The sequence below is a fragment of the Limulus polyphemus genome, unplaced genomic scaffold (genome assembly GCF_000517525.1).
Source record: "Limulus polyphemus unplaced genomic scaffold, Limulus_polyphemus-2.1.2 Scaffold2439, whole genome shotgun sequence".
NCBI lineage: Eukaryota > Metazoa > Arthropoda > Merostomata > Xiphosura > Limulidae > Limulus > Limulus polyphemus.
The window spans coordinates 76,400-95,264 of NW_013668049.1; the positions used below are offsets into that span (position 1 = coordinate 76,400).

General features: G+C 31.0%; 1 protein-coding gene across 1 annotated transcript in view; it reads left to right on the top strand.

Moving 5' to 3' along the window:
* Positions 1 to 18,865, top strand: part of LOC106466957 (organic cation transporter protein-like) — a 93,631-nt gene that overhangs the window by 70,826 nt on the left and 3,940 nt on the right. The window contains exons 8-10 of the mRNA XM_022395054.1: positions 2,639 to 2,853; positions 11,262 to 11,443; positions 14,055 to 14,191. Of these exons, the coding sequence (XP_022250762.1) occupies positions 2,639 to 2,853; positions 11,262 to 11,443; positions 14,055 to 14,191 (534 nt within the window). The remainder of the gene's footprint in view (positions 1 to 2,638; positions 2,854 to 11,261; positions 11,444 to 14,054; positions 14,192 to 18,865) is intronic.

The following is an 18,865-nucleotide window of genomic DNA, read 5'->3' on the forward strand; positions in this document are numbered from 1 at the left end:
AGTAATTCACACAATTTACTTATGGTGCCTACTGTTCGCTTGACTCAATTATCTATCTCTTCAATCTATCTGCATATCTCTCTATCACTGACTTTATTAGCTGGACTTATATACTAAAAAAAGAGTGCACCTGGCAAACACTCGGACATTTGCGGGGTTCCTCGATAATTCATGATCCTTCTAGAAACTCCAACGCGCATGCTCCCAGCATTGCGTGACTTTTGCTGTTGTAACAATACTTATACAACACATATTTATAACTAATTCTGAGGTCAAGGACCTTTAAACAGCATTTATATTTACCAAACACCTCATTGAAAACAATTTTATGAGCATTTTAAAGCAGCCCTGTACAATTTAAAATATTTTGCTTTTTCTACGTTTTATTCACCACCCCTCCAATTAGTAAGAAATTAAACGTAAGTTACTCACTATAAAATCATCATTGCTCAGACAAACTATTATTTTTATAGCCTTCAATTGTGTTTGGTCACAGAGCTATCAAATAGAAAAATCAGACCCCTCCTGTCACATCCTTTCTTTCAGTATTTGTTCTTCCTTACATTTAATTATATACTACCTATAAACAATAGAAAGCAAAGGTTTTCATCTATCAAATGACATATTGCATAACATTGTATTCTGATCAGATAAGCATCAGTTTCATTTATAATACACAGTTCATTCCTATGGGAAAGTTAATGGCTAGCTTTGATTAATTTGTAACGGCTCTTGTTACATAGTTAGAAAGCCAGAAAATTTTGAGAGTTAAGGAAAATTGTCTAATTTTTGCATGTTATTAGACTATGTTTTTTGGTGCATTATGTAATTAAATAAAAAATTTAGTGCATTACTATTAGTATAAAAAAAAGAAAGTAGGGTTAAGTCTCATCAACAATCAAAAAATATGATTTTTTTGGATGTGAAAGACTTATAATGTTAACTGAAAGATATACATACTATATTGAAAGTTAAAAGTATTAAATCTATAAAGACTTTAAACGAGCAGAAAGAGGTCATGTGGTCAGTCAAATTGACTGAGTCCGTGTTGAGAAAGTTAAGCTGAACCAAGTAAAAACTATGAACGATGTATGTGCAGGTAAATTTTACGACGTGTTCCTCAAAAAGGCAACAATGTAAGTGAGCAACAACATATATCGTGACGATGTATAAGAAAGACCCCCTGTATGTGGTACAGTTGCTAGTCTTTTCAAAATTATCTTTTTTCTTCCATCATTGGCCTGTTTTCAGATAAATGAACTCCACATTTTGAAGCTGTAAGTGTACTGTAAGAGTGACCGTAAAATCACTCTTTAGTGAGGCAAAGAATTGGTGGTTTCTATTGAGTAGGAATGATTTATATGCAAATAGCCCTCTGTAGCTTTCCTCGAAATTCTAAAATCAACTCTTCCATCGTAAAAAGATTTGTAGCTTGAAAGAAAAATAGTTTAATATATATATATATATATATTGTTTTTGTGGAGTGTATATTGTGGTGCAGCAGAAACTTGTTTCCTTCTGTGTTTACTTAAATGTTAATTTCTACACTACTTTTTATTAGCTTGTTATATGACAGAAAAACAAAAAGTTTAAAATGTTTAATATCACACTAAACATGTTATTTAGTTGTGTATAAATGATTAATTTTAACATCTTACTTTCAGTTTTCTAAACTGCTTTATTTGAATCATTTTATCTGTGAATTTTTTAATCTTTTTGCCTAGAAAGTTGTTATTTAAGCTGTCAGTTGATTCAATATTAATTGTTTTACCTGTAAATACCTTATTTTTAGATATGTTAGTTTTGGTTTTAAAATTGAACATTAAAATGCTTTTGAAAGAAATATTTTTTGTTTCGATATGAGTATGGTAATGAAAAAGAATTACTCATTATAGTTAGTTATTTTTGTAAGCTGCAAAAGCAAATTCAACTGGTAATATTTCGTGATTTGTTCTACTTAAGGTTACATCTTGATGTGTGAAGTGTACATATGTGATGTACTGTACCTAATTATTTTGTAACTGAAAATAATCTGTTTTACAATCAATCAATTTCTGTTTCATTATGGCAAGCTGAAATAAAAATGTATTTGAAATATATAATATATATATATATATCATGAATACTAAAAACATTATGAACAATGCATGTTTTATCTGGATATGTTTCCATTTTGATTGCCAGATACAAAATAAAACACTTCATTAGTCTTGGATATTTTTTTACCTTCATCACTGAGTCAAGGAATGTCAAATCACAAATTTGGTTTAGTGAGATAATCTGCTTTGCAAATTATTACATAAATGTAGCTTTTTGTTGTAAATATATATACACCTTAACAAGTATTTAGAATGCTCACTGTTATGCCTTTTATTGCACTTATTAATGAATAACACTAAACATTTGTAAGAAATAATGTTTTTATTACATGATGGGATTAATCATCATAATACAACATTTCACTGTAAAGAATGTTATCTACTTTTGTTTAACTATAGTAGTAAAAACATACAGGTTAATTTTGATAATTTTATTTTAATATCTCAGTATTCATCTTTTTGTAGGCAAGTTCGTAGAGCCATGTAATAACACTTGCATTTGTGAGCAAAGTATTTTTGGGTGCTTTTTCTTTATTTAGGTTCGTTAATTCTTTGGTCTACTATGGGCTTTCAATGAATGCTGGCAACCTTGGAGGTGATGTCTATGTAAATTTTGTTGCTCTTGCAGCTGTTGAGATTCCTGCTGTTATATTAGGAACACTGATACTTTCCTGTGTTGGCCGAAAAACTTTACTTTCAGCAATGTTGCTACTTGGAGGACTATGCTGTGTTGTAAATCCTTTCATCCCTACAGGTGAGTAAATTACAGCATTATACTTGCACATTCATTTGTTATGTTATTTTCAGTGTAGATTTTAAATCTAGTTTCATTGTGTAAGCATATTCCAAATCGAAAAATAAGTACAATACGCTTAATAGAAAAAATAGAAAAGAATAATAATATGAAAGTATTCAGTTTCATAAAGAAAATATGCATAAAATTACTTGAGTGTGGATCATAAATATGTTATGAAACAATACATAAATTAATTGATATTTACTTCATTAAATTTTATGCTGATTTAAACCTATTTTAATGTTATAATATGCCCAAAAATGTTTTTACATTTTTATTTTATGTATAAACCATAGATAGATCTTCTTGTTCTTCTATATGAGTGTATCCATTTCATTAAAACTGATTTCATATTTTTATTACAAAACAATAATCTTATTTCATTTGTCATATTATTATGAAATGTTGGTGCTTAATATAGATAACTGTTTCTAAATATTACTTTATTTAGTTTTCATTACCCATGTTCAACAGCTCTTGTTTAATATATTGATTTTATTTTTTGCCAGCTTTGAATAATTTTACTGAATCTATATAATGTTTTGAAAACATATAATTTATGTAGTGGTAGTATATTTAAATTTTGAAAATGATATTTTGTATGAACATACTTTGGCAATGATAATATTTTTTGTAACTGCATTAAAACTCTTAATCTCTTAAGGTGATACCCTTTTGTAGAATTGAATCAAACTAAGCATAATAAATGTTTTTCATTTCTTTCTAACATAAGTAATTTCTTGTATAGTATACTCTTACTGCTGATATCTTTTTTCTCTATTAATTTAATGTGTTCTTTCAAATTTAGTCTATAATTTAATACTACTCCAAAATACTTAATACTTTTTGATTTTTGTAGAACTGAATTAATATTCATATTGTTCTTGATAGATGAATATTTACAAATATTTGATTTTGATTCTTATACAATTTTTTCTTCACCTTCTTCCTCAATTCTGTACTTAATCTTCACTTCTCTGTATCACATGATCTGAATTTCCCATTTTAGAATTTTCTTTCTACTCTTCTTTTCACACTTATAGTATAGATATTGGGAAGCCAGAATATAAATTTCTAGTCTTCAAGCTTTCTTGTTTTAGTTAGAAAAAACAAAAGGCCAATCCACATGCCATGCCTCTCATATCACATCCTGTGTTTCAAAAAACTTCAGTAATTCTCTATGACATTTGCTATTAGATTATTCATTTTTCATTTTTTGCCATTCTATTTTTCGGCTCTGAGTGGAAAAAATTATTTTTTGATTTGTTAATTGCCTAGTAAGCTTTAGTTATGAAGCCAGTTGAATTGCAGTTGTTTTAGGATTTTATTTTGGTTGGTATACATTTTTTAATCTAACTTGTATATTTGAAAGCTCCAACAATTTTTGTTTGAAGAACTAACTCAGTGGAAAAAAAAGTGAGGCCTAGCTGAGTTATGTTTTGCAGTTACAAATAATACATGGGTCACATACTTAGCTCGTGGGGTTTATGATTTGTGGCTAATTATCTCGTGCTGTGTTTAGCACAATAATGAAACCATATATTTACAGAAACAGAAAATAGATGTGAAAAGGCTAACATACAAGATGGAAAAAAGTATTTTTATTCTTAACATGAAAATCACCTTATGATCAGACTGATTCAGTAAATTCATAAACAAATCCTTATTGAGAATTCTGGTACTTACTGTGCAAGAAACTTTTCACAGTTACTAAAAGGTTGCCAAATTTCATGTAGGTACACATAGTAAATTAAGAATTATAGTAAACATTACTTCAATACAGTGTCAATCCATGGAACTGACCTAATACACATAAGTTTAATATGATAAACAGACCTCTTCAGATAAAATAAGTTAGGATTGAGTTACTTTTTAATGTAAACTGTTCTACATGAAAATGTATCATATATGTAAAGAAATATAAATACTGTAACAAGCTGAAAATACAATTAATAACATTCCACAAATTAATAGAAACTTCCACACGATTATTCAACTAAAACTACTGAACTTTCTTTCATGGGACAAAATAGTTTGTAATATTTTCAAACAACATTTTGTATAAAGTTAATAAGCTTATAACCCTAAAAAACATGCAAATAAGTACTTTTTAAAAGCACGAATATTTTCATCCATTGGCCTTATCAGGTGTCAATTAATTGTATACATCTTTCGTTGTTGGAAAGAAATTTATTTTTAAAAACATATTCAAGAATACACAAGATTTGTCTTGTACTACATTAGAGCTCACTAGATGAAGTACTTATTTTGACCATTTTTCAAACATGTGAAATTTTTATTTGTCAAACCTTCATAGTGATTAATAAGAATCATGAGACAATCTCCCTAATCACTGGACCATGTCAGCCTAAACCTGAACAAACTTGATTTAATGAAAAATAAGAATAATGAGAAATCATAATGGAAATATTTTTGTTGAATAGAGTTGTTTAAAGATTTGTTTAACAACAAGTAAAAACTTGGAATGGTCTATTCCTTCATTAGGGGTGTGTCAGTGAGATGAAGGAATAGACCATTCCAAGCTTTTACTTGTCGTTGAACAAATGTTTAAACAACTCTATTCAATTATGTACCAGCTGCCAAGTGTCGGCTAATAATACAACGAATTAAATTTTGGCAGGATGCTACAAGTTGTTCAAACACCTATAGACACCTATTTAGTGGCTTAAAGGAGAATTATTTCTTGCTTGCGTGTGCTAAATTTTCTCTCTTATTGTCTGTAAAATGTAAAAAAAAAAAACTTCCATTAGGAAATCCTATGCTTAAAAAAGTGCAATGTTTCACCCATTGTCCAGGATATACAAACAATTAGTAAAGCTTAAGTTCAAAAATTGAAATACAAGCTGAGATGAATACAATTTGTGATTGTCAAAATAATGAGGCTTATTGTTCTATATGTTATAAATAATAGTAGTATTTAGTGAGTAGGTTAAATGATATGGGTGTTGGACCAAGGATTCTGCTACAGTAGATGTCTGTGACTTGTTGGCAGTTAATTTCAAAAATAAGTTAACAGCACACACACACACACACTCTGCTTGTTTTAAAGTAATATATTCAAAACAAGTTAAACGTATATTCAAAAATTCTTTGCACTATATATATCATAGTTGTATCTTAAATACTATACATAGTTCTCTTCTTCTTGTCAAAAGTCCACTTAGGCCTATTCAGTTGCTTTAGAATTTCAGTTCACAAGCCCTACTACCTTTCTCTATTTTTAATTGCACTAGTATTTCATGTGTAATTATAGCATGAATTAGCACAGACATATACTGCTCTTCCAGTAATCATTTAGTTCTCGTACTTCAGATATCGTCTGTTCCTTTTGTCAAAGTGCACTCAGGTAGAACTTGCTTTCACGGAATAAACTATACTTCTTATCTCTTTTTAAAACTGTTAGTTTTCCTTTAACATATTAATTGTTAGGCCTTTCACTCCTACAGCAGTTAACTTTATGTTGAACTTTCCTTGGCTGAACTTTTACTTCCCTTGACTTTACTTTCTCATCTGCTTTGTCTGTCTACTGTTCCAGCTTGTCTCACACTACATATTTATCATTTAATCATGTACTCACCTTCTAGAAATTTCTGTATCGTTGATATAAATAAATTTCACGTGATGTTCGATAGTATCAATATCAATGAATTATAAACACAACTTCCAATTATCATCTTATAAAAAAACTAAACAATCATGAAATATTAACTCAAAACAATTAATTAATACTACCTACACTAAATGGTCTTTTATATCTGACAGTGATAAAGGAGCTAAAATGCTCTAGGAGTAGAGTGGATTTAGTATTTTACAGATATTAATCTAAAAGAAAAGTGTTTATAGAGAGGAATGAAAAGAATGGTTTAATTTGGAAATTGATCAATTAATGCTGGAAAAGTGCTACAAATCTTGGATAAAATGAGAGAAATAAATATAAGTTGTACTGTTTCCCATAGCTTGCTTAGCTTTTTCCTATAACTCAACAGATAATGAAAGAGGATTTAATTTAAATACAATTACGATTTCAGTGAAGAAATTACCATTGACTATGATATAACTGTAGCTCTTCAAATCATGGAGGTACTGAATTTTTCTGGCTTTCTAATTATGCAACAAGAGCCATTACAAATCCATCCAAGCTAGTAGTTATCTTTCCCATGGGAATAAAGCTTGTACTAACAGTGAAACTGACAATTTTCCATTCAGAAAACGTTATACAATAAGTCATTTGATAGATGAAAACCTTGGCTTTCGATGGTTATAGATAATATAGAACTAAATGTAAGAGAGAACTGTTAACAAATCCTAAAAGAGAGGATGTGCCAGGTGTGTGTGGCAAGAGGGGTGTGATTTTTCTATTTGATGGCTATGTAACCAAACAAGATTGAAGGCTTGGAAAATTATGCTTTGTTTTAGCAATGATGATTTTTATAGCAAGTAATTTACATTTAATTTCATACTTATTGGAGGGGTGGTGGATGAAATAGAGAAGATGTGTCACACGAGGGGAATTCAGGATTTTTAAATATTGCTGTATAAAATTAAGAACTTAAAACTGATATGCTATTAAATTATGAATTATTAGCTAAGACTTTATGCTATACTAATTGTTATAACATAAAAAAAAGTAGATTAATAAAATTTTGAATGCAAGTCACTAAAACCTTGTGACATGCGCAGTAAAGGATGCCCATCATGAAAGGGTTAACTCTCTCTCCACAGGCATTCTTTACTGAGTATGTTATGAGATTTTTAGTGAGAGGATGTTGAGGGAATTAATATAGATACAGTTACCCAACTATGTTTTCCACTTCCTCTTGTGGGTGACACACTTCATGAGTTTCTTCCTATTTTGTTGCTATATCCTCAAAAGGGAGCTCGTATTTTTAAATTACTTTGTATACAGAAGTCCCTCCACCATCTTGTCAATGCAGAATTTTAGCTCTTAGTTTTGTGGAGAGGTACGTAGTGTTTCTGATGTTTTTCAGAGTGCATATGCTTCCTTGAAACCCCTTGAAATTGGGAGTGGAACTTCAAGGGCTTGAAAAGGGACCTTCTTTTTTTTGCAAAAGTACTTGAAAATATTATAATATCAGAATATATCAATATATCTAACTTTATTGCATGTTGCAGAGTTGACTGCAGTTTGTATGCAAATGTTCATCACAAAATAACGTACATTTTACAGTAATACCACTATTGTTTTCCCACGAAGAGTTACCAAAGAGTTAATTCACTGGATGTATGGCCCAAGTCACTTGACCAATCATTGTAGCTGGCTGAGTAAACATGTTATGAATGAACACCTGTGAAGTTGCAAATGCTCGAGTTCCACTTGAAAAGTTTGCTTGCCACTTTTTTATTTTTGTATACTGTTATTTTGGGAAAGTGTGTATTTCATGAGGAGTGGAAAGAACAATATAAATGTACGAAGGAAGTGAAACTGATAAATGAAAGGTGTATTGCAAGGCCTGTTAAAAGACTGTAGACATTGGTGCAATGGGAGAGTATGTCTTAAAAGACTCCTATAACGTATGATTTCATGAGGAAAACTTCGGATTCACTTAGTTGCCAGGAATCAGCAGCTTGTACTAGATCGACAGATGTGCAACAGTTTTCTTGTCAGTGATGAAGGGGGATGCATTTTTAAAGACTGAAGTTCAGTGGGTTCTACGTTTGGTATCAAAGCACTATTTCTTCAGATGTCACGATAACAACACAGACTTGTTTGCTAGTATGTACCCTGACAGCAAAGTTGTAAAGTCATACAGCTGTGGATCTGTGAAGGCATAGTATCTGACAACATTTGGTTTTAGTGGCATCATTTCTTGATGTATTGAAGAAAACTGTTAATTCTCCAAAATTGATATGTTTATGTTTTATTCTTTGATGAAAGTTTGAACAAGCATACTCAACAGAAACAGTTGGACATACACGTATGATTCTGTGATGACATCATTAAGACTCTGGACTTTACATCAGAGTTTATTGGTCATGTATCAGCCACTGATGTAGTCTTTGCAATAAAGACTTCCACAACTTCTTTGAGCTTCAAAAATCTTCTGCAGGTTAGCATTGACACTTACTTAAAATATGTGTAATACTCATAACAATATTTGTTACTGGCCTAAAAAACTAAATGAAATATGCATCTCCTTCTCACCCATTAAGATAATATAGTTACTGCTACTGCAAAAATTTGTATATGACTGCTAATTCTGTTTTTCACCTCTTGTCTATTTGTCATCGTTTTTTACAGGTCTCAATGGATGGCTCCTCTTTAAACTAGAAGATCCTGAGAATTTTGGAGGATCAGGTGGTTAAAGGTTACAAATGTAAGTTTTTGGAACTGGGAAGCTGTGATCTTCACATTGTCCATGGAGCTTTCATGACTGGGGCAAAGTGTACTGATTGTAACAGTGATAACTTTTGAGAAATATGTATACATTATTTAAAAACACCCCTGCAAAGAGGGAGGATTACACAAAGATAACATCATCCATTACATTCCCAAAGGAGTATTGTGCTCATTGTTGGCTGGAGAACACTCCAGTTATTGAAATGGCACTTGAAGTGCTACCCAACATGAAAATGTTTGTTGAAGCTGTGAAAAAAAGTGTCAATGATCCCAAAACAAAATCATTTGAAAATGTGAGAAGTAATTTTGCTAATCCTTTATTAAAAGCAAAATTGAATTTTTTTCTGATCAGTATCAAACCAGGTGACCCCCCCCCCTTTTAGCAAAAATTTCAGACAGACCAACCCATGGTGCCTATTGATTTGACAGTATTAATTAGGACTTTGATTAAAAGAGTAGTTGACATTAAAAGTGAATTAACTGCTGTGGAACTAATGAATGTTGATCTGGAGGACTGTACAGATGCAAGTGTTAAATTGAAAAGTTACGGGAAAGTGGATGTGGGAGTTTCAGCTGAAAATCATTTGAAAATTGCCAAGTAAAAGAAGAAACTCAGTGAAAAAGCTGTGATGGAATTCAAAATGTTTGCCAGGGCTATGATCATTAAGGCTGTTTGTAAAATGCAGGAAAAATTCCCCTTGAGATACAGAATTGTGAGAAACATGAGCTGCTTAGATCCAAGGGAAATAGCAACATCACCTGACATTTGTGTGAAAAGTTTAAAGAGAATTTTGAAGTTGCTGCTAGAAGCATGGAGAGTTAAAGACAGCAACTGTTAACAAATCATATGGCAGTTTCAAGACTTCCTTACCAAGGTAGTCAATAAAAAGAAATAAGATTCAAATTCTATCAACCACAAGAAGTGAGAGTTGATAGTTTCTTGAAGCATCACTTACAGTTATCTCCTGACTGTCATCAACTATGGAATGTTTTTTAAATGTTACAGTGCTTGTTCCATGGTCAGACATATGTGGAGAGGGGATTTTCATTCAACAAGGAATGCATGAGTAACAACTTAGAAGCAAAGTCTGTAATTGCCAGGAGGATTATAGTTGACTACACCAGTGAGGTGCTGAAAAAGTGGTCTTATCCAAAGAGTTAATGTCAGGCAGAGCTGCAAGACAGTAGTACCATAGTTACCCCACTGAGCAGAAAGAAAGAGCAGTGCAGAGGATAGCAAAAAAGAAAACTAGATCACGTAAAAGAAGAATTATTGAAAAAAGGAAAAGATGGAAAAGGAATATGAAAAAATTCAATGGGTTCTGGAGGATATAAAACAATACACATCCATTTCCCCATTTGTCCCCTAGCTCATCTGACAGATCATATTACATGGAAAATATTTATAATGATATATGATTTTCAGTACTGTAAAATAAAGTCAGATGGATATAAAGTCATTCTTTTCTTTTTTTAGTCTACATTCATATGTTGAACAAATAAATAGGAATTTTATAAAATTTCAGTGGAATCCAGTTGATTTTGAGATTGCTTAGAAAGTCCTTGAAAAGTGCTTGAAAATGATCTGAGCAATTCATTATGAACCATGCTTTTTGCAGAACCTCTTATCCTTCTTCCTTGCTTCTGGAAAATGTGTCTGGAAAATTTTGCCTTGCCATGAATGAGCTTTTGGTATACACAAAGCATTCAAGGGGAATACTGTGCATGGAGGATGTGTCACCTTCCAGTGAGTTGTGGGGGTATAATCTAATGCTGATTTCATCATAGACTGGGGAAATACATGTTATTATGTGTAAAGGTGGGATTTTATTTAAAGGCTTATCATTGTGCAGAAACTTTGCAGCAGTGTTGCAAGCTATTTGGTGTCTGTTCTGTTGAGAGGTGAGTATTTATATCAGATACTTTAGCTTAAAAGATTATCTTCTGTAGCAAAACAAAATAATTCTTTATTTTTTAACCATTTTAGCTTTTGCTTGGGCTGGCACTACACTTGCTGTGATTGGGAAAAGTCAGATTGCAGTGTCTTTTGCTGTGGTTTATGTATATTCTGCTGAAATATTTCCAACAGTTGTCAGGAATGCTGGTATAGGATTTAGCAGCATGTGTTCCAGGCTAGGGGGAATCCTTGCACCAATAGTAGCTAACTTGGTAAGTATGCTTAAGTTACAATATTATAGTTAACCTGATAAATATTGTTTTATAAAGCTAACTTAACAGTATATTTAAGAATGTTAATAAATACAATAAGAACAATTTTTCCAGTAGGCATGTTCTAATTTTAATTATTACAATCTTTCAACTCATAATTTGAGTCACCATCAGATAAAAGTTACATTTAAAAAAGCAGTTTAATTTCAGAGGACATTATAGGCTTGTGATGGTGAGTAAAAGTTTGTAGATGATGTTAAATTAACTTGTTAGAAAAATGAGGTGGATAAAGGGTGTTCCTTGATATTTATTTTGTGTTGGCTTTGATGACTTTATCCTTCTCTTGATGTCTAGTTTTCTTCAGATGATCTCATCATTATTTTGAGTGATAATTTTTTTTTTTGAGATGTTGAAAAACATGCAAGGATCCTTTAAAATGTTCCTTAAGTCTGAGGCTCATTCCTCTCTTGTTTTCTTCAGTATAAGTATTTACATGAATTGAATTTTGTAAATGACTGTTGTTTTTCTTATGTAAGCCTTAAAATACAGCCATCTCCAAACCCTTATTTTGGTTGAGATATTATGATGATGTTTTGTGCAGCTTCATCTCTGATGACGTAAAAGAAAGATTTTCAAACCACAGAAAAGTATAAAACCTCTGAACAGTACCTTAACTGGAAATCTGCACTCTCCATACAACAAAAACTAGGAATCTTAAAGTTTATTTTGCAAATATTATTTAATATATATTCTACAAACAATTTAGAAGATAAACTGCAAAGAATTTGAAACATTAATACAAAAACTATCTGGCTGAAGTTGTTAAAAAATTATTAACATATCCAAAAAAATATCAAACAAATAAAAAATACAAATGTTAAAGATGAAAACAATTTCAACTTTATCAGTAGCTCATTTTTTTATGTTGAGCACATCAACAAAAGCCTGATTCAATTATGAAAATGACTTGTGAAGAAGCATCACATCAACATGAATACCATAAACATACAAAAGCCAGGTATTTAAATCAAGAAACTTATTACTAACATTTACCCCACACAAAATATAAACAACAGGGTTATCTACAAAATCAAATGCAACTGTAACTCACGTAAACACTTGTTTTGGAAAAACCAGGAGAGAAATGAACCTCATACAATAGGAACATTATAAAGGACCCTCACATATTTTTGAACATCTCAAAAAAAACAAAATATATTATCACTTAAAATAATGTTGAAATCATCCAAAAAAAGAACCATACATCAACAGAAGAAAAATAATTGAAGCACTACTGATAAAGTCATCAAAACCAATGCTAAGTAAGTATCTAGGAGCCCCCTTTATATTTATTAATAATTTATCCACCTCATTTTACTAAAAACCTGAATTAGCACCACTTACAAACTTGTTCTCACCATCACAAGTCTGTGATATTCTTTGATTTTCAACTGCTTTTTTTTATGTAGCTTTCACCCAATGATAACCAAATATTATGGGTCAAAATGTTGTAATCATTAAAATCAGAATGTATCTACTTTAAAAGTTGCAGTTATTGTATTTTTGAATTAAGCAAATGTTAACTTACTTAATAAACAGTGTGGCTGCTTAAGATGTATAGTTAAAATAATCTGAATAAATTTAGCATTAAGTATGTAACAATGTATTTAATTAATCAAACATTCAGTGAAACCTTAGCTCCACTCATTTTACAGGCACCACTGAGTATGTGTCAAGACAACAAGTCTGCTAAAAATTAATTTTACAATCCAAGTAAATGGGTCTGAACCTTTGACAAATATACAGACATTATAAAACTAAAAAGCCACTGAAGTTTAGGTTCTTGATTAGAGTTAGTGAAATTAGATATTTTGGTTGATGGCAGCCTAAATGCATTCCTGTTTGAAGTTATATTGAGAAAATAAAGCAAAGTATCAAAACAAAAATGTTTTTTAAAAATAATGATATTATAATACTGTTGTTATATAAAAAAAAGAGTTGATTAAAAGTTGTTAAGATATCTCTTTGCCATCTTGTCAAGTTAGACTGATTAACCTAATTTAGTAGAAATTAATGAAATTTCTTCACAGATGGCTAGAAATTTGGGCCCACAATAATCAGCTTGAAAGTGCAGGGCCATTGTGTGTGATTATTAGAAAAGTTGTTGAAAAATTTACCAAACAGATAGCAAAGCATGAAATTCAATTCCTATGGTTGACATACAATGTTTTGGGCAGGTGCCCTTCCCCAATTAAAGGTCACTAATCAAGCACTGATTATATAAAAATTTCAGTGACAGTAGATATTTAATGATTTGGAGGAAAAAGTAAAAACCAGTAGAATTTTTGTAAATTTTAATGATTAAATACAGAGTTGAATTGTACACATTTGCAAAAAAGATATGCAAAAAGAACCACACTAGATATGGGCTAGTAGTTATGGAAAATCACAATAGCCTAACTTTAAAGTTTGGTAGTTTCTGACATCAGGTTATAGATATGTCTGATCCAATATTTTGTTTTTACATGATATGTGTAAAACAGTAGTTTAACAGTTTCTAACTTGTGATAATTGTATTTGATAATGAAATATTCTGCTTAACCTAATACAGGGCACATTCTACGAACCTCTTCCAATGTTAATCTTTGGGGGGACAGCTCTAACATCAGGACTCCTGACATTGTTTCTTCCAGAAACTCGTGACCAGGATCTGCCTGAAACAATAGAAGATGCAGAAAATTTTGGAAGGTATAGTTTATTTGTCTTGTAGCATTGAAAATAGAAACTATTCATGAAGATGTTTCCAGTAAGCAAACAAACATTAGATAAAGTACTTATTATGAGAAACACCTTACTTTTTATATATGAACCAAAAGCATACACAATATCAGTACAAGAACATTAAAGACCTAATACTCAGAAGGTTCATAGGTGCATAATGGAAGTTCATATAATGCATAAAGTATTGAATTAATACAGAACTTCAATACACTTTCACAGTCACATTAAAACTTTTAATGAAAGAATTCTTAACTGAGGAAACTAATTTATGCATCAAATGTATATAACAACATTTATTATTTCTCACAAACAGAACTTCAGATTGAAAATTCAGTATTTTTTTTTATCATAATGACATCATTAGTATTATTTTTACAAAAACCTTTTTTTTAGTCTGTACAAATTTCTTTTTAATGCTCCTTATTATCACTTTTGTACCATTTCTTATTATATGATACAATACTGCTTTTGTACTGTGTGCTATATTCAGCTAATGACTCTCAGTTCATGGTGAGAAATTTCACACCTGATATCTCTCCTCTGTGAACTCATTCTACACCTTTCTGCAAACAAATGTTTTATGCAAAATAATGGTCCACTCTAATCAAACTTATTGGCAAATCATCATCTGTTATATTATACTACCTCTACTTGTCATTCAACTTATAACTTATTATTTTAAATAGTAACATGTAACATTTTCACTTGGTACTCTATATATTTACTTTTTGTGTTCTTTATTGTGCTGTAGAACGTTTGTTCTTTTGTGTATCATGCTTTTGTATAAGACTTGTCTATCATAGTGGAATCTGCTTCTAGTCCTTACTTATGCATGTTTTGAACCTTTGACTACTTATCATGTTTTTTTTTTGTTATTAATGGAAGACTTGTATTTCACTAAGCCCATCATTTTACACTTTATGGATTTGTGTCTTGCTTATTGTAAACTTATCACACCTTTGTCACTTGTCAATTCATTTACTTATATCTGGGTTAATCTTTTCTTCCATCTTGACTTGCAGTGGAGAGCTCTCTTTCCCATTATGTTATCTTACCTTCTTAGAGATGACCTTTCCAACCTGGATCATCTCATGTGTCCTGATTAGTCAGTGCTTTGCTACACAGTGTTTTTTTCATGTCTGGAGTCTTCATCATCTGAATTGTCAGTTATTTTCCTCTCATGGTAGATGAGTGTGCTTAATTATTTTGTATGTTTGTCAGCATATTTCCTAATGTTATTACCATGGGATAGGCCTATGAGTATGATGATAATGGACCACAATTATATGATATACATATATAAATTTTACATAAATAAACATTTGATGCACAATTATGCAAAGAGGATGTGATGAGTTGGAAATGGGTAAATAAGGTCATGAACATGAAGTCATTACTTTGATTTTATAATAGAGAAAAGTATGTCTTTGAAGGTTATTTCAATTCTAAAATGTTAACTTTAAAATTTTTAGTGTCTTCACTGAGCACCCGGAAACTCTGTTACCCACCAATCACGACTGTTACCTGGTTCTAAATTTACTACTTTGCAAGGCTTAAGTCAAAATAAATTAAATTTAAGAGAAAATGGTAAATAAAAATCAGAAACAAGCAACAAATTTATGACAAGAGATTGAAAATGAAAGTGGAAGCAATCATAGTGACACTCAAATTAAATTCTAGTTGTGGGCCAACGACATTGATTTTTAAGTTTAATAGTGAACAAAAATTCTTGAGTATCTTATAAACCAAGTTATTCAACCATTTATTATACTTTCAAAACTTGCTGATACCATACTAACTTTTACCTCTTTCGCTGACAGTAATAATTATAGGAGACAAAGAATCAATTAAGTAAGCAGCAAATTTTGAATAGTTCATTTTAAATTTTGCTTTGTTAAATGACTATTGGCTGATTCACTACATGTTCGTGGTTACTGCCATTTTGTAGCAGGGCACAAACGACATTATAGGACAGAAATGAGGCTTATCACTCATAGGAAACTTTCAAACTTGATGACTGTGTGATTTGTAATAGTAAATACTGTAAATATGATCTTCCAAAAGTTTCTATATTTTTGTATAACTAGTTTAACTTGTTTCAACTGTAGCTAGCTGCTTTTCATCATAATTCAAGGTATTAGAATGTGGCGATTGTTGCCGTAGAGTCATTATTTCATTTCACTCCAATTTAAGTGAGAAACTCGCACACTAATATTAATGTGGAATTATCAAAGTTCTATCTTTGGAATATTTGAGGTAAACTCTGCTCATAGATTGTGCTAATTTTTCTGATAGAGCAGGTGCACTCAGCAGACTTATAATCTCTCGGTGTGTGTTATAATGACAGGCAGCTGTAGATGGCATAATGTCTGTACTTACAACCTAAGTGTCTTCATCATGCAAAAATATTGCCTGCACAGTGCAGTTATTGTGTAATGACAGTCAGTCAGGGTGAACCATTAAAGATTACTTTTTTCGTTACCAATATCAATAAGTTAATAGTATCCAATCAAAAAAAGTTGGAAATTTTATACTTCAGTATTATATTCATGACCACTAAATCAGTGCTTATTACTAATTGGTAAAAAGTTAAAAAAATGGAGAGATGTTTGTTTGAATTTCTTTCAGTACTTCGTGGAGAATAGTGAGAACACATACAGTAGCCTATACTTTGCAAGCCAATGTTGTAGTATACACGATGGCCACAAAAAGTTTCTTGGTTAACATCGTTTTCATCTTTCATTAATAATTATATCATTTACTGTTTTCTTTTACTTCTCCATACAAACTTTTTATTATTGGTAAAATTAATTATGCTTTTGCTAGGAAAATGAAGACAACTGTGTAACTTCGTGGTTTATATTGCAATGTCTTCTGCATTGTTAGAAACTGTTGTGTTGATAGTGGTCGGAAATTTTCAGGCAAACGGATACCCACCTGAATTATCCTTGCGGGTAGGATTTTTGATACCCATTCAAACACTAAAATTTTTATATAATTCTTTTTCAACTCAGGCTTGTTTAATCCATAAAAGTATTCAAACAACATTTAGGTTTATGTTATAACAAGCAGAGGTACCCATCCTTTGTCCAGGTTATGAAATTTAAAAAAATATGGGGATGGATGCAATGATAAATAACACAAAAATCCCAACTTTCATACAATTTATTTATAACATAAAATATCATTACAATATTCATTATTACCTCTCCGAAAGTTTTATATAAGCTTTAAGAACTCAATATGTATCTACTTAAAACATGGTATACACTATGGGTTGGTCAGGGCAATTTTGTATGAAGAGGTAGTGGCCAAAGTAGTGGTGGTAGGTGTGCTTTCTGTTACCAGCTTTCAACAGCAAACTCTTAAATGTTTTTCCACACTGCTTCACTTTATTAATTAATTGACAGTCATTGGTCTCATAAGTGTCTTATGGGATGAAGTTGTAAGAAACGACTCTTCATATCAGCATTAAGGTGGCTGTTGTAGTATCAACTTCAATTGAGTTTATGTATTATTGCAATAGCAGCAGCCATTTGCTTTCCTTGCATTCCTCCATAGAGAGTGCTAGTGCACTCTCTGAGATATACAAGACATTTGTGTGCCCCCCCCCCTCCACACACACACACATTATGTACATGATGTGTTATAGAAAAGTCAATGTGCATGTGTTTTTTTATAGCAAAGTCACATCTGGCTATCTGCTGTCCCACTGGGGGATGGAAAATTTAATAATTTTTTTTATTTTGTTTGGTGTAAGAACATGGTGTTATCTATGAATGTAGTTAATGATAATTTGCATCAAAGATAATGAATGTTCTATAATATCCTACAAAATTTGGTTGAGATTAGCCCAGCATTAGTGTAACCTTAGATGTATTCTTGGTTGGACTTTTTAAGAAATTAACATACAACAAAACATTAAACTTGAACAAATGTATAACAAACATGTTTTTATGAGGTCACTATAGTTTTATTGAGTTGCATTATTTGTAAACTTTAATTGTTTTTTTTATTGTGTTCAGCAAACAAAATAAAGTTATCATCAAATCAGATAAGCTTAATGCTTAGCAAGTATGTTAGGCAACTGCAAAATATTCTAGTGACTGAAATCTTTATTGAATATTATTTCTCTTTACCCTACTTAAACAACCCACATACATTTGCTAAGTGATTACTTAATTATTTCCAATTGCAATCATTATAGGTTGTAAATAAAAAAAACATTATTACCCATATTGCTCATTGTAAAATATGTTTTCTTTAATTATTAGTTTATTAGATTTACAGAAAATAAGTGTGGGAATACTATATATTTTTAAAACAAACATAATGGTGACTGTGTGGTGGTATTTAGATGACATTAATGATTCATTCACTAAGTGGAAAATGTCTAGATCAGGGGTTCCCAAACTTTTTAGAATTGCGACCCACTATTCATGACCACAGCTTATGGTGACCCACTCAAATTTACTTGGCAAAAACATATGAAAGAATATAAAAAAATATTATTTATTCATATTCACATATTTCAATTACATTTAAAAATACTCGCGTATTTTCAATAACATTTCCAGAACTTATAAATGCTATCTAATTGATTAATAATGAGGTGTGTGTGAAGGATGTGCTTGTTTCTTG